General features: G+C 45.4%; 1 protein-coding gene and 1 pseudogene across 2 annotated transcripts in view; one reads left to right on the top strand and one right to left on the bottom strand.

Annotated features, from left to right (window-relative positions):
- The window catches only part of LOC147019129 (receptor-type tyrosine-protein phosphatase H-like), a 76672-nt gene that overhangs the window by 61058 nt on the left and 156 nt on the right, over positions 1–15458 (bottom strand). For both annotated transcript variants that reach the window (XM_085900016.1, XM_085900017.1), the window contains exon 1: positions 15455–15458. This exon is cut by the window's right edge and continues 156 nt beyond it. In XM_085900016.1, coding sequence (XP_085756142.1) covers positions 15455–15458 — 4 coding nt within the window. The remainder of the gene's footprint in view (positions 1–15454) is intronic.
- On the top strand, positions 11526–12519 carry LOC147019130 (uncharacterized; annotated as a pseudogene).

The following is a 15458-nucleotide window of genomic DNA, read 5'->3' as shown; positions in this document are numbered from 1 at the left end:
TTACGGTGAGTGTTTTTAATAATGTTACGGTGAGGTGTTTTTAATAATGTTACGGTGAGGTGTTTTTAATAATGTTATGGTGAGGTGTTTTAATAATGTTACGGTGAGGTGTTTTTAATAATGTTACGGTGAGGTGTTTTTAATAATGTTACGGTGAGGTGTTTTTAATAATGTTACGGTGAGGTGTTTTTAATAATGTTACGGTGAGTGTTTTTAATAATGTTACGGTGAGGTGTTTTTAATAATGTTACGGTGAGGTGTTTTTAATAATGTTACGTTGAGGTGTTTTTAATAATGTTACGGTGAGTGTTTTTAATGTTACGGTGAGTGTTTTTAATAATGTTACGTTGAGGTGTTTTTAATAATGTTACGGTGAGTGTTTTTAATAATGTTACGATGAGGTGTTTTTAATAATGTTACGGTGAGTGTTTTTAATAATGTTACGGTGAGTGTTTTTAATAATGTTACGGTGAGGTGTTTTTAATAATGTTACGGTGAGTGTTTTTAATAATGTTACGGTGAGGTGTTTTTAATAATGTTACGGTGAGGTGTTTTAAATAATGTTACGGTGAATGTTTTTAATAATGTCACGTTGAGGTGTTTTTAATAATGTTACGGTGAGTGTTTTTAATAATGTTATGGTGAATGTTTTTAATAATGTTACGGTGAATGTTTTTAATAATGTTACGTTGAGGTGTTTTTAATAATGTTACGGTGAGTGTTTTTAATAATGTTACGGTGAGGTGTTTTTAATAATGTTACGGTGAGGTGTTTTTAATAATGTTACGGTGAGGTGTTTTTAATAATGTTACGGTGAGGTGTTTTTAATAATGTTACGGTGAGCTGTTTTTAATAATGTTACGGTGAGCTGTTTTTAATAATGTTACGGTGAGGTGTTTTTAATAATGTTACGGTGAGGTGTTTTTAATAATGTTACGGTGAGGTGTTTTTAATAATGTTACGGTGAGGTGTTTTTAATAATGTTACGGTGAGCTGTTTTTAATAATGTTACGGTGAGCTGTTTTTAATAATGTTACGGTGAGGTGTTTTTAATAATGTTACGGTGAGGTGTTTTTAATAATGTTACGATGAGGTGTTTTTAATAATGTTACGGTGAGGTGTTTTTAATAATGTTACGGTGAGGTGTTTTTAATAATGTTACGGTGAGGTGTTTTTAATAATGTTACGGTGAGGTGTTTTTAATAATGTCACGGTGAGGTGTTTTTAATAATGTTATGGTGAGGTGTTTTTAATAATGTTACGGTGAGGTGTTTTTAAGAATGTTACGGTGAGGTGTTTTTAATAACGTTACGGTGAGGTGTTTTGAATAACGTTACGGTGAGGTGTTTTTAATAATGTTACGGTGAGGTGTTTTTAATAATGTTACGGTGAGGTGTTTTTAATAATGTTACGGTGAGGTGCTTTAATAATTTAAATCGTGCATATACCGGTGAGGTGTAAATGAGAACAAGCATAGACGGAGTGAATGCGGGTCAGCAGCCAGAGAGTGAATGTGTGTGCAGCCTGTACTGTGCGAGGGAATGATTTGGAGGAAATGAGCCCTGCCAAAGAAAACTTGCAGCTGTTTCAGAGACTCGTGGGTCCGTTCGTCCGATCGACCAATTTGTCGTTGGTCTTCATGGCTTTGTCGCAAACCTCCCTGCTGCACTGCTTGAGCATAAGCTTGCCTTTTACCAAACCCGGATGTGCCTGGGGCCAGCATGGGTATTATACTGTATGTTCGTTATTATAATTGCTATGCGATACTACTGTTCCAATTATTGTTGTAAATATTATTAGTATTAATTAATGTATGCTTTGTTACAATGTTATCTTTGTTTTTGTTATTTATTTTTTCAGTAGAATGCCACGTCTTGGTCGGAGGACGTATTAAGCTGCTTAATACGGAATACCTTCATATGGTGTGCATTTAAAACAAGGGAATTCTCAAGGATTTTTTGTCGTTTATCAGCTTTATCAACTCAGGAGGTCATGACGATCATTTTGTTGTCTTACATTCCACATCAGAACGCTCTGGCAGAACTACACGGGGGAGGATAATGAGGTCCTCTGGGTCTATTGGGTCCTTGGGGTCGTATGGCTCTTCGGCGTATTTTGGATATTTGGGTCCTCCTGGTCTTTGGGGTATTTTGGGTTATCTGGGTCTTTTTGGGATTTTTGGGTCCTCTAGAACTTTTTCGGACTTTTGGTTCAGGCCATGTCACACCTTGACGTTTTAGCCAGCGTATGGCAAGGTTTCAAAATGTATGTAAAACGCTGGCGTACGCTGAACTATTGATGTTTTTTTTTATTTTTGGGTGTATAATATCGTGTTGGACGTATGCATAACGTTTTAGTAACGTACACCGAACGTTTTAATCACATATAGATAACTTATTCCAACGAATGCTGAGCTTGCTGTCGGCGTTCACAACCTATGCCCAATGATAGTCTTACTTATGCATAGCGCGTGGCAGCGTATCGCCGACGATCACGTGGCGTAGGCTATTCATAGGCTGCGGCTCGACGATTCAAATCATAACCGCACTAGCCATCGAAGTGTGAAGCCGCTGTCACACCTTGACGTTTTAGCCAGCGTATGCCGACGTATGAAAAATTTGCCAAACCAAGCTGGCACACGTCGAATATGTTATGGGTAAGTTTTGTATACGTTAATAGCACGCTGGCATACGTCGTAGTACGCTGGCATACGTCGTCATACGCCGAGTACGTCGAGAAATTTTCAGCATGTTGAAAACTTCGACGTACTCGACGTATGACACACGTTCCGCATACGCTGGCATAAGTTGTAGGTACGCTACGCGATCGTTAACACACATCGACATACGTTACTCATAAGTCGAAACACGTTGAGGTAATGGTTCGCGTCAGTGTTCCAGACTCCCTGTTTTTTTTTTCTTCGGTATGACGGTGATATTGACACTTCTATTTCTAGTGCGGTTATGATTTAAATCGTTGAGCGGCAGCCTATTAATTATATTAACCGCACGAGATTATATTAACCGCACGAGAACCGCAATTATAACCGCACAAGAAATCGAAGTGTTAACATCACTGTCATACCGAAGAAACCCCCCCCAAAAAAAAAACCAGGGAGTCTGGAACACTGACGCCAACCATTACATTGACGTGTTTCGACTTATGAGGAACGTACAAGTAACGTGTGTCGACGTGTGTCAACGATCGCGTAATGTGCCTACAACACAGTTACTCGTAGGTTAGAAATAAGTTTCGGGTACGCTAAACATTACCTCAACGTGTTTCGACTTATGAGTAACTTACAAGTAACGTGTGTCGACATGTGTCAACGATCGCGTAACGTGCCAACAACTTATGGCCAGCATTATGCGGAACGTGTGAGTCATACGCTGACATACGTCAAAAAATTTCAAGCATGGCAAATTTGTCTAACACCTCGGCATACTATGACGTGTGCCAACATACGGCGATGTATGCCAGCGTGCTCTTAACGTATAAAAACTTACCCACAACGTATTTGACGTGTGCCTGCTTTTTAGCCTAATTTTGCGTACGTCAGGCATACACTGGCTAAATCGTTAAGGTGTGACAGGGCCTTTCCTTGGGAACTTTTGGGTCCTCTGAGTGTTTTGTGTCCATGGGGTCTTTTGGCTCTTTGGGGTGTTTTGGATATTTGGGTTATTTTGGGTCCTCCTGGTCTTTTAGGTTATCTGGGTCTTTCGTGACCAAGGGGACTTTTGTGGTCTTTTGTGTCCTCGGGAACTTTTGGGTCCTCTGGAACTTTTGGTTCCTTGGGGAGTTTTGGCTCCTCAGGGAATTTTGGGTCCTTGGGAATTTTTTAGTCCATAGGGACTTTTGGGAGCTTTGTGTCCTTGGGGACTTTTCAGGACTTTTGGTTCCTTGGGAACTTTTGAGTCATTGGGAACCTTTGGGGACTCTGGTACTTTTGGGGCTTTGGGAACTTTACGTTCATCTGGGTCTTTGGGGTCCTCAGGGTCATAAATGTCTTTTGGTCTTCTGGATCTTCAGGGCCAAAAGGGTCTTAAAGGGTCTTCACAGTTCAAAAGGGTCGAAGCAATCTCAAGGGTCAAAACGTACATTCCAATCATGCATAATTAATTAATAGACAAAAAGTATGCCACGCGCACACACTCACACACACACACACACACCTCATCAATTTGGAGTTGATTAGTTGGGTGGTTTAGTCAAATTTGCAATGGAGGTTGTTCTGTGATTGGTGCTGTAAGTTTAATGCAGGAGCTAACAGAGATTTGCACTACATCTCGAGTACAAAAGGTTTGAGAGCTAAAGTCATTAGATGGTGGGATGGGGACCTCCGAATGGGCATTATTAAGTTTTCCAATTGGTGCATTATGTAGGGGGCGCTGCTTAAAGTAGCAGCCAAAATCCGTTTTGATTACATTTTGAGGACATGAATCAAACTGGTGCCAAGAGTTTAATTTTGACACTGGTTACCGATATTTAATTAAGTAACAGAATTGGTGCAAACTGTGCTGTATCACGTGATTGGGTTTTCGTATATCATGACTCGCCCGCTCGGGGTGGCAGGAATGTACATCAGGACGCGCAATAGAGCGGAGTTACTGCCAACACTCTTGCTTCTTGTGTTCCACTGCACCTCGTACACCACATTTGGCTGACGAGGATGGTTGATCGACGAGTCACGGCGCACGGACATGTGCTCGTTTTCGTCGGAGACGACTTCGAATTGTTTTCAGAACAATTGCGATGCTATTTCCAAGCGAATGTGGTCTACGAGAGCAAACAGAAGTCGATCTTGCTCGCCTCGCTATCGGCGGGACATTATCGACTACTGAGTGATTTGGTGGCGCCAGACAAGCCCCGTGATGACGGGCTGTCGTTTCAAGACATTGTGCAGAAGATGAAAGCACACATGGCGCCGGAGATGTTATTACAGCGAGCTCGATACCAGTTCGATCGCCTCTCGAGAGGTGCAGAGGAGCGCGTCGCTGATTTCGTGGTGCGAGTGAAGCATTCTTGGGTGGCATGCAAGTTCACGGTGGAGGAGCGTCCAGCTCGGCTCAGAGATCGTTTTATTGCTGGTTTACAAGATGCGAAGATGGTTTCAGCAGTTCTACGGCTGAAGGATGAAGCCATTACATTCGACTCGGCAGTCGGCACGGCTTCAGCAGTTGAGCAGACTCGCGGAGATGTTCGGGCCATCACCGGCCACGCGGGGTCGCGAGCGCCCCGGGACGCACGCACGACCTTCGGTGCGGGTCGGGGCCTGACGTCGCCACGCGGCCGCACGAGTGATGAGGTGACCCCACGGACGTGTTTGGGGTGCGGAGGTCGACACCTGCGCCGTGTGTGCCCGTTTAAAAGCACCGTGTCTTTACATTGTCACAAGGTGGGTCATCTGAAGCGTGTGTGCCGTGGGGCGTTGGCCACCGTTAAGGTCATGGACGGCGATGTGCGAGGCGACCTCGGCGACCCGGGGCGGAACCAGCAGCCGTTGATGAGCCTGTTTTCAATTGGTCCTGCGGCGGCGTGCCCGATGACGGTGGAAATCGAAGTGAACAAAACGCCGATCACGTTTCAGGTCGATACGGGAGCAGCTGTGTCAATCATAGGCGAACAGACCACACGTAGACTCAACGGCCTGAAGCTTGTCAGGTCAAACCTCACACTGTTCACGTACACCCGCGAGAAGATAACGCCAGTCGGGATGGCAGACGTGTCTGTGCGGTACCAAGGCCAGGTCGCCGCGCTTCCGTTGTACGTCGTGCGGGGGAGGGGACCGTTTCTCCTCAGCCGAGACAGGCTGTCCCGCATCAGGCTAGACTGGGCCACCGTTCACCTTCTGCAACCCGTGCCGAGCCGGTGGGAGGATCGGTTGGAGAAGATTCTGCAAAGACATCAAGGTTTGTTTTGCGACGACCTTAGGAAACTCAAGGGCGTGCAGGCAAAGCTCTTCCTGAAGGAGGGGGTGGTTCCTCGTTTTTGTAAACTACGACTGGTGCCGTATGCCCTGCGGGACAAGGTCAATGGTGAACTGGATAGGCTGGAGGCCTGTGGAGTGATCAAACGGGTATCGTACTCAGATTGGGCCACCCCGGTCGTCACGGTGCTGAAACGGAATGGAGACGTCCGATTGTGCGGGGACTTCAAGGCCACGGTTAACCCGGGGCTCATCGTGGAGCAATATTCACTGCCGTCAATCGATGAAATATATGCTCGATTGGTGGGGAGTCGATACTTCACGAAGCCAGACCTGCGTGATGCATATTTTCACCTGCCGATGGATCCCGGGAGTCGCGAGCTTTTGACAATCAACACGTGTCAAGGGCTCTATCGATATACCCAACTCTGTTTTGGTATTGCTTTGGCCCCAGCCTTGTGGCAGAAAGCCATGGATCAGGTTTGCATTGGCCTGCCCGCTCAGACCTACCTGGACGACGTGCTCATTGCGGGGAAAACGGCGGACGAGCATCTTGCGAACATTGCCCAAGTTCCGACAAAGCTAGAAGTGTGCGGCCTGCACTTGAACAGGGACAAGTGCACGTTCTTCAAGCAGCGCTTGGAATACCTCGGGCACATCATCACACCGGAGGGGCTGTTGAAAGGCCCTCGGAAGGTGGAGTCGATTCAGCGCATGCCACCGCCTCGCGACAAGATGCAGCTGCGCTCGTTCATTGGTATGGCCCAGTATTACCAAAGGTTCTTGCACGGGCTCAGCTCACAACTTGCGCCAATAACACGGTTGCTCAGGAAGGACGAGCGCTGGGCCTGGGGCCTGCACACCAGGCGTCGTTCGACCGCGTCAAGCGGCTGCTCACAGAGGATACGGTCCTCGTGCACTACGAGCCTGCGCATCCGCTCTTATTGGCATGCGACAGCTCTGCATATGGCATCGGGGCAGTGCTCTCCCACAGGATGGACGATGGTTCCGAGCGGCCTGTTTGTTTTGCATCCCGGACCCTGTCCACAGCAGAGCGCGGATATGTCCAGATTGAGCGTGAGGCTCTCAGCCTCGTCTGGGGTGTGCGGAGGTTTCATCAATACCTGCTGGGGCGGCATTTCACTATGCAGATGGATCACAAACGGCTTCAATTCATCCTGAGACCCGAACGCGGGGTACTGGTGGTAGTGGGCGCGCGAATACAGCGGTGGTTTGTTTCTCGCTGCTTACGATTACGGTATTCAGTTCCGAAGCACCGAGAAGCATGCTAATTGCGATGGGCTCTCACGCTTGCCATGTGCGGAGGGTCCAGCTGCGTCTCAGACGCCCACTGGGTCGTTGTGTTCGCGCTGGGCCAGGTCCAAAGCAGGCCGATCATGGCCAAACAGGTCACGGTGGAATCGGCTCGTGATCCGGTGCTCGCCCGTGTCGTCCAGGCGATTTCTACGGGGAATTGGAGCGATCTATCTTCGACACCGGCATTTCAGCCTTTCACGTCACGCGCATCGGAGCTGTCGTTGGTCCAACGGTGCGTTATGTGGGGAATGAGGGCAGTGATTCCGCCGAAGTTCAGGCAGCGGTGTTTGAAAGAACTGCATGTCAGTCACCTTGGTGTCGTGAAGACCAAGAGTCTGGCTCGGAGCCTGTTGTGGTGGCCGGGGTTGGACAAAGACATTGAGCAGTTGGTTAAGCGTTGCACCACGTGTCAAACAGATGCTGATAACCTGCGTTGAGCCTCGGGACTATGGCCGACCCCAGACAGAGCCTGGCAGAGGGTCCATGTAGATTTTGCGGGGCCGGTTAATGGCAAAATGTTTTTTATTGTGATCGATGCATTCTCTAAATGGCCGGAGGTTGTGGTATTGCAGCATACATCAGCAAACATTACAGTAGAGAAACTAGCGGACGATCTTTGCTGATAAAGGATTACTGGAGATCCTGGTCTCTGATAACGGTCCGCAGTTAATCGCAGGTGTATTTGACGAGTTTATGCGTCAAAATGGTATTCGACATCTAAGGTCCGCACCGTATCATCCTGAGACGAATGGGCAGGCTGAGTCGATTGTTAAGATGTTGAAACGGGCTTTGCGCAGGGGTGGGGGGGGGGTGTTGCACCTGTGCAGACGGTGGTCAATGCCTTTTTGCTCCATTACAGGAACGCGATTCATCCTGTCATGGGTGATTCTCCTGCCATTCGTCTCTATGGGCGGGCATTGCAGTCCAGACTGGATTTGCTGCGACCTGGAGGGTAGCTGAGTGGGGCGGTGTCGCGCCCCAGGCTGCTGCGCGGTTTTGATGTGGGACAGCGGGTAATGGTGCGCGATTATTTCCACGGTTCCAAATGGGTGCCGGCTGTGGTCTCTGTGGTATTGGGGCCGGCGAATTGCATAGTGCGGACTGATAGTGGGGAGGTGTGGAAGCGGCACGTGGACCAAATGCATGATCGCTGTTCAGCGTCACCCCCCCCCCCCCCGTGCCGAGCGATATGGGACCCCCACGTGTAATGTCGCCGTGGCCAGACGTTGTATCACCAGGACTGGATGTGCCGACGCCCACGGGGTCTTCACCTGATTCAGTCCTGCCCGAGGACGTCGGGCAGGTTGTTCGGCCGGGGGCGGTTGTTGTTGCGGATGGCGCAAGTCCGGCGAGGGTGTCACCTCGACCGAGCCAGGAGGAGTCTGAGCCTGGGCCGTCTGGCGTCGCTGCCCGCCCGAAGCGGGTCAGGATGCGGCCGCGGTACTTGGAGGATTGTGATTGTTGATTGGTTTCGGGTGGTCATGTTATGATTGTCCTTTCATCATTTGACTTGTCATTTTACGAGGGGAGGAGTGTACTGTATCACGTGATTGGGTTTTCGTACATCATGACTCGCCCGCTCGGGGTGGCAGGAATGTACATCAGGACGCGCAATAGAGCGGAGTTTCTGCCAACACTCTTGCTTCTCGTGTTCCACTGCACCTCGTGCACCACACAAACCACTTTTAAGAACGGCCTAAAGTGGGCGCCTATGTCACGTTTCAGTCACATTTTGAGTACATTATTGAAACTTTGTGGACATAATCTTTCGAGCATCCTGATGAAGGATCAGCAATTCTTAAGTGACGATTTTGGGGTAAAATCCATTTAAGAACGGCCTCAAGAGGGCGCTATTTCTAGCACATTTAAAACACATCTCAAGTACATCAATGGAACTTTGTGAAAAGATTCGATTGGCGTTCCTAATGCAGGATCAGTTGTTCTTAAGTGACACCTTTGGTGCGAAACCCATTTAAGAAGGGTTCAAATATCAATTATGGTCAAATTCCTGTGAAGGAGGAAGTGAGATTGGTGTACTCAGGAACCAACATTTGCTACAGGTATTAAACTATTAGATAACTGCATGGAAGATGACTAATCACTTGTGGGCCTACATGACTCGTCATATATTCTGCTGGCTTAGCATGCAAGGATGAGCTCATGCAGTGTGTTGGTGATACACGTAGATCAGATGTGCAGCACAGTTGGTGCTGCAATTCCCATTTCATTTTGAATGTAGCAGTTACAGATATTTTACAAACTTACAGATTTTATCTAGAGTTAGAGTAGTTCAGATGACATTTTGTTACGGTTGTGGAAATTCACAGAACACCATTCAGGTTTCCCAGAGATCAGTTATGTCGATAAGTTCATGTTCAGATGAGATTTCCCCACCAATGTCAAAAGGGAATTTATTCGTGTAACCGGGCTGTGATCTTTGAGTCAGCCATTATTCTTTTTGCTATCTTTGTTTTGGAACAACCACAACTTCCACAACCACAACCGCCTCTCAACAACCACGCCATCCCCACCACAAAGCAACCACAGCATCGCCTCACCTTCATCTCCGTTACGCCGCCATCTTTTCGCCAGCCACGGCGAATCCCACGGACGAGCGGCATCTCCGCCGACAGACGCGGGAGCCAATGATTTCTTCAAGATCCACTTTCCACGGCTGATGATTTCTACCAGGTCCGCTCTCTCCGCGTTTCGCGACGAGATCGGATCAAAATACCAAAAGGAGGGGAGCCCGCGGGGGGTGAAGGGTCGAAGGTGGGGGATCAAACTCACCTCCCACGGACCTCATAAAAGGCACGCTGGAGTGCACAGCAAGTCAGTTCTTGCCTGGAGAGTTTACCAGGAGTTGTGCCTGGAGTCTTGTGAGTTCTTCTTGCCTGGAGTCGGTCTGGGTTCGCCAAGCAGTGAGTCGAGCTGCAGTCTCTATTGGAGTCGCGGTGCAGTCGGGAGAACACCACAAGGTTCGACTCCAGTGGAGGGCAGTCGGAGCGCAGCAAAGCCGGCAGTACGGTGCCGAACCATGGGTCAGTGGAGAAATCCGGAGAGAGGTCGCCAGCCAGCGAGTCACCACGAGGGTGGCAGGTAACCAGCACAGTCTCGTGGAGCTCTTGCGGTCTTCACAGTTCCACGAAAATAAAGGCCTACGGGTCCAGTCTGCCCCTTTCCTTTTCTGGGGGTTTTTCTTTGTATGAAAGTTGTGGCGCCGTGTCCATAAGTAGAACTGTTAAGTGAATGCACATAATAAATAGACAAACGGCTGTAGGTCTTTGTTTGCTCGTGTCCTGTCCCTTACCCCCATTGCATTCATTGCCTTGACTGCATACGTGTGTAAATCAATGTCCTTGTTTAAATGTTCACCTGTTCGTTGCGTCCTTTCCTGTCATTGACTGCCATTATTATGTATGGAATATTAGCTGGCTTTTAAATAGCCGATAAGATAATCGGGTCCAACGGGGCCTTGCGATAATACACTGCTTGGCAAATCGCAAATGGAGCGAGCTGCTGAAGCGGCTCGTTTCCAAGCAGGTCCCGTTGAGGTGTCAATCCCCGGCATTTCTGTCTGCGCGCATACTTAGGTAAATCGACAATTCGCCGATCATACCCTGTCGCGCGTGGACAGAATAGTTGGCTGATTTATGGTGTGATTAAAAACACACCCGTACCTGGATTTCAACGTTGATCCGAAAGCTGCGACTTGGTTTGCCACGTCAGGTGGGCGCGCGGCTGCGATTAATTAAAAGCGGTCGCTCGCATGCCGGAGTGGTGAGAAACCACAACAATACGTTAGGGACCCTAAGCCAATAACTTATTGTGGCTTGTGGTTAAATCAACGAATTGTCCATTAGGAGGGGTTTAGTATATCCCATAATTCAGCCTACAATTCATGGATCCCTGGCCCATTCTTGACTGCATCGCCATGCACTGAGGTAACATTTGTTGAAGGTGACTGTTTTCGCTTTCTTTATTATTATATTCACTAATATTATGGGAAATCTTTTCTACCAGTAATACAAGAAATGGTGTCAGCGAACAGCACTACTTATTAGTCTCCACCACAGAGATGCAGATGTCTCTCATCCCATTATCTATCATTGATAGTTTTGATAGAATCAACACCAGTATTGATAAACTCTGGTAATACTGGCATTGTGTCGTATGTAATCCCAACTTTTTGGGATTTTATAACATGTTTTTGAAGCGCATTTTTGCTAGTTATAGCTTATGAAATCCATTTCATTTCAGGTCATAGGCCAGTGAAATAGATATGGAATCATCTGATCCTTCCAACAATGATGTTCCTGCATCAAAGCGTTGTATTCTCCACATTGCTGGCAAGCCCTCAGTGAAGACCCCACGTTGTGATGTTTTTCCATTCGATGAGAAGAACTGGAGTACTGTGCAGGCTGCAGCTGAGAAAAGGCGTGCAAAACCCCAATTTCTGAAATCAGTGTACTATGAATTGGTTGTCAGCTTGCCTCAGAACCTGGATGAGAATAATGGGTATCATATAGCCTACCAGAAATTCACAGCCGTTACATCAACAACCTCAGCTCCTGGAGATAGACCATCTGACCTTTGTGAGAGGAGTTTGCCTCACTTGCGTTCAAAGCAAGGGCAGATGACGAAGCTGAACCCTCGTCATCTGGAATACTTCCTGCAACTTGCCTTTTCTGCAATTCAAAGAGGAAGAAGAAAAAAAGGTGGAGCTATCGAACTGTTAGGTTCATGTGAGACATTAGAGGCCAGACATAAAATTCAAGAGGCTGCTGAGCAACTTCAGGATGAAGCTATCCTTTCCAAGGTCGTTGGTGTCGACCTGGTTGCAAAAGAAGCTAAGTATCATCACTCATGCAAGAGCGCATTCTTAGTTGCAGCCAGTAGAAATTCGAATACTGATGATATTCCATAGAAAAAGACAGTTGCAATTAGACATATCCATGAATGTATTGAAAAGTCTGTAATTGTTGACAAACATGCAGAACTGTTGACATCTGTTTATCAATGTTATTTGGACTTTTGTTCATCTGCTGATGAGTCCCCTATGCATAAGCAAAGTCTCATGCGAAACCTGAGAAATAAATTTGGGTCAAAACTCAAGATGCAGTTCAGCAGGTAAGAAATTGGGCAGCATTCTGTACAACGCAGAAATCGCTGATGATTCCGTATGAGTGACTTATGGCTACGCAGAGTCCGAGTCACTCGTGCTCCTCCCATGTATCGGTGCCATATCTACATGTCACACTTCATTTAGTTATTGAAATATAAGTAATTGATAGAAAAGGTAAAATTGATAGTTTCTTTGTTTATTTTTTACTTGACTTTTTTTTAGTTTTACTTGACAGCACCCTCTTTAGGCTGTTCTTAAATGGGTTTTGCACCCATGTCGTCACTTAAGAATTACTGATCCTTCATCAGGATGGCTTAAATATTATGTCTACAAAGTTTTAATAATGTACTCAAAATGTGATTTAAACGTGACATTGGCACCCCCTTTAGGCCCTTCTTAAATGTGATTTGCTCCAAATGCGTCACTTAAGAATTAGATATCGGTAACCACAGTGCCAACGTTAAACTCATGGCATCAGTTTGATTCATGTACTCAAAATGTAATTGAAACGGATTTTGGCGGCTACTTTAAGCAGCGCCCCCTACGTAATGCACCAATTAGAAAACTTGAGAATGCGCATTCGGAAGTCCCCACCCTACCATCTAATGACTTTAGCTCTCAAACCTTTTATACTCGAGATGTAGTACAAATCTCTGTTAGCTCCCAGACTATTATACCAGTCTACCGGTCCTCATTTCACCAACCTCAGAAGGATGACAGGCTGAATCAACCCACTTGGTGTTAATTCAGTGGTAAACAGGGCTCAAACTCAGGACCCCAAGAACCCAAGCCAGCCACACGAAACATGAAGCCAACACCAAGCTTTTTTTTAGCATCTCATAAATATGCATGACAGACTTCATTGGCCTGAATTTTGTAAGAAGTGGATCATTCACTGGCCTCAAATGGTAAAAGATGGATATTTAATCGGCCTAAGTATGGTGGACAAGCGGATCTTTATTATCCCGCCTCCTCCCGGAGGGAGGGAGCGGGATATTGTAATCGTCCGGTTTGTTTGTCTGTCTGTCTGTCTGTTAGCAACTTTACGGCAAAACGGCTTTAGCAAACACTATCAAATTTAATCCACAGGTGGGCAATGAACCTTGGATGACCCCATTAACTTTTGGGTCCAATTGGATCAAAGGTCAAGGTCACAAAAAGATCAAAATCGTTTTTCGCTCATAACTTCATCAAAAATGATCTGATTTACTTCAAACTAAGCTAATAATGAATCTTATTTTATTTGTCACATCATCCTACCCATTCCTATAGTGAAAAATGCATATTTGTGAAGATTGGTAGGGTCCGAAGTTTTGGGGTTCATGGCCATCGGTCAAAATTACAAATTTTCCATTAAAACTAAAACATGGTTACGAAAATACAACTTTATGGGAAACGGCGGGCTCAAACACTGTCAAATTGTATCCACAGGTGGGTAATGAACCTCGGACGACCCCATTAACTTTTGGGTCCAATTAGGTCAAAGGTCAAGGTCAAAATCTTTTTTGCTCATAACTTCGTCAAAAATGGTTTAATTGACTTCAAACTAAGACTAAAATATTCCTTATTATATTCCTTATAATCAACATTCAGGTTAAGGATATATCAAATTTAAATTTGATCCCCAAAATAACTTTATGCCTTAAATGGGCAGGATTTGTTGTGCCTGGCACCACTTGTTCAACCTTGTTTCAGCAAAAAACGCATCTTTCATTGGCATCAATTCGTCAACAAACCAATATTTCAATGAAAAAAAAAAAAATCGGTCAAAGAGTGACACTTGGTTAAACGGAATGGCAATTGGTAGATTGCATACCTCCACCAGGCTGAACAGTTTAAATTTTGTCCCACTGATAGGTCGGATCTGAATCCAGACTCTAACCAAAACCGAATTGGCTTGTTCTCATCACTGAACCGACTCTCCCACCACCTTTTGTCACAAGTCATCCACAACTTTTCGAGATGATATGCTATACTTAGTTTTTGGCCCCATCTCTCAAAGGTGAAAAATCACTTGAGAAATTCTCAAATCCGCATACGGAATCAGATCTTCATTAAAATCGAACCAATTAGTCCTTGTTACACACCCAACATGTCCACAAAGTTGCATCCGAATATGTCGACAACGTTTTGAGATATCATGCAATATCGTTTTTCGCCCCATCTGTCAATGGTGAATATAATCAGTTAAAAATTAAATAATTCTCGTATCCACATCTCGATTCGGATCTACAAAATTGAATCAATTCTTCCAAGTGGAACTCCCAACCTGTCCACCAAGTTTTGTGTGAAGCTATTGATAACCTTTTGAGATATTGTTACTATATAACAATTTTGTCCCTTTCCCTCAATGTTAAAGAATCACTTAAAAATTCTCAGATGCGGATCCGGATTCGGATCTTCACCAAAATTAAGCGTTTACGTCCATGGCCAGTCACCGACACACAAAAAAAAAATTCAGAACGATTGCTTGAAAACTTTAGCCAAAAATCGTGTGACAAACAGACAGACGGACAAACACAACAAGCCAACAAACTTGGCAAAACATTTTTTTCGCCAAGTAATAACCTCGATTGGGCAACACTTGATCATTCATGGGTAATCATTTGGCCACAAGTGGATTGTTCAATCATCCCAATTTAGAAACAAGCAGAACAAGCGTACCTGAATTATTCCATCACACTGTTTCGCTTAAAATGCTTCTTCATTAAAAAAAAATTCACATTTTAGCATCGAGTCAAAACTGAGAAGATTTTCTCAAATTCACATGTAAGTGACTAAGTATATTCAACGTCCATCAAAAGCATTGTGGCATCAACTTCTGGTGATGTGTGAGGGAAATCAAAACACGATTCTGTGTTTTTGAAACACACTCGTTCCAAAACTACTTATAAAATGCTCGGTACAAAGACCTCAGGTTCCCAATTATAAGATAATTTCAATAAAATGAGAAGAAGAAATCCAAGTTCAGTAACAAAAGTAATTCAAATGTCACAACCACTCGTTTGAACAAGAAATAAATTGTGGTAAACAAGAAATATATTCCCTTTGTACCCTTTAAAATATACTCTTTAAAACCCTCAAACCTGG

This window comes from Eptatretus burgeri, chromosome 10 (assembly GCF_056783735.1).
Source record: "Eptatretus burgeri isolate ZD-2024b chromosome 10, Ebu_testis_v1, whole genome shotgun sequence".
NCBI lineage: Eukaryota > Metazoa > Chordata > Myxini > Myxiniformes > Myxinidae > Eptatretus > Eptatretus burgeri.
The sequence above is the reverse complement of the archived record's forward strand: the minus strand, read 5'-3'. Positions and strand labels throughout refer to the sequence as shown.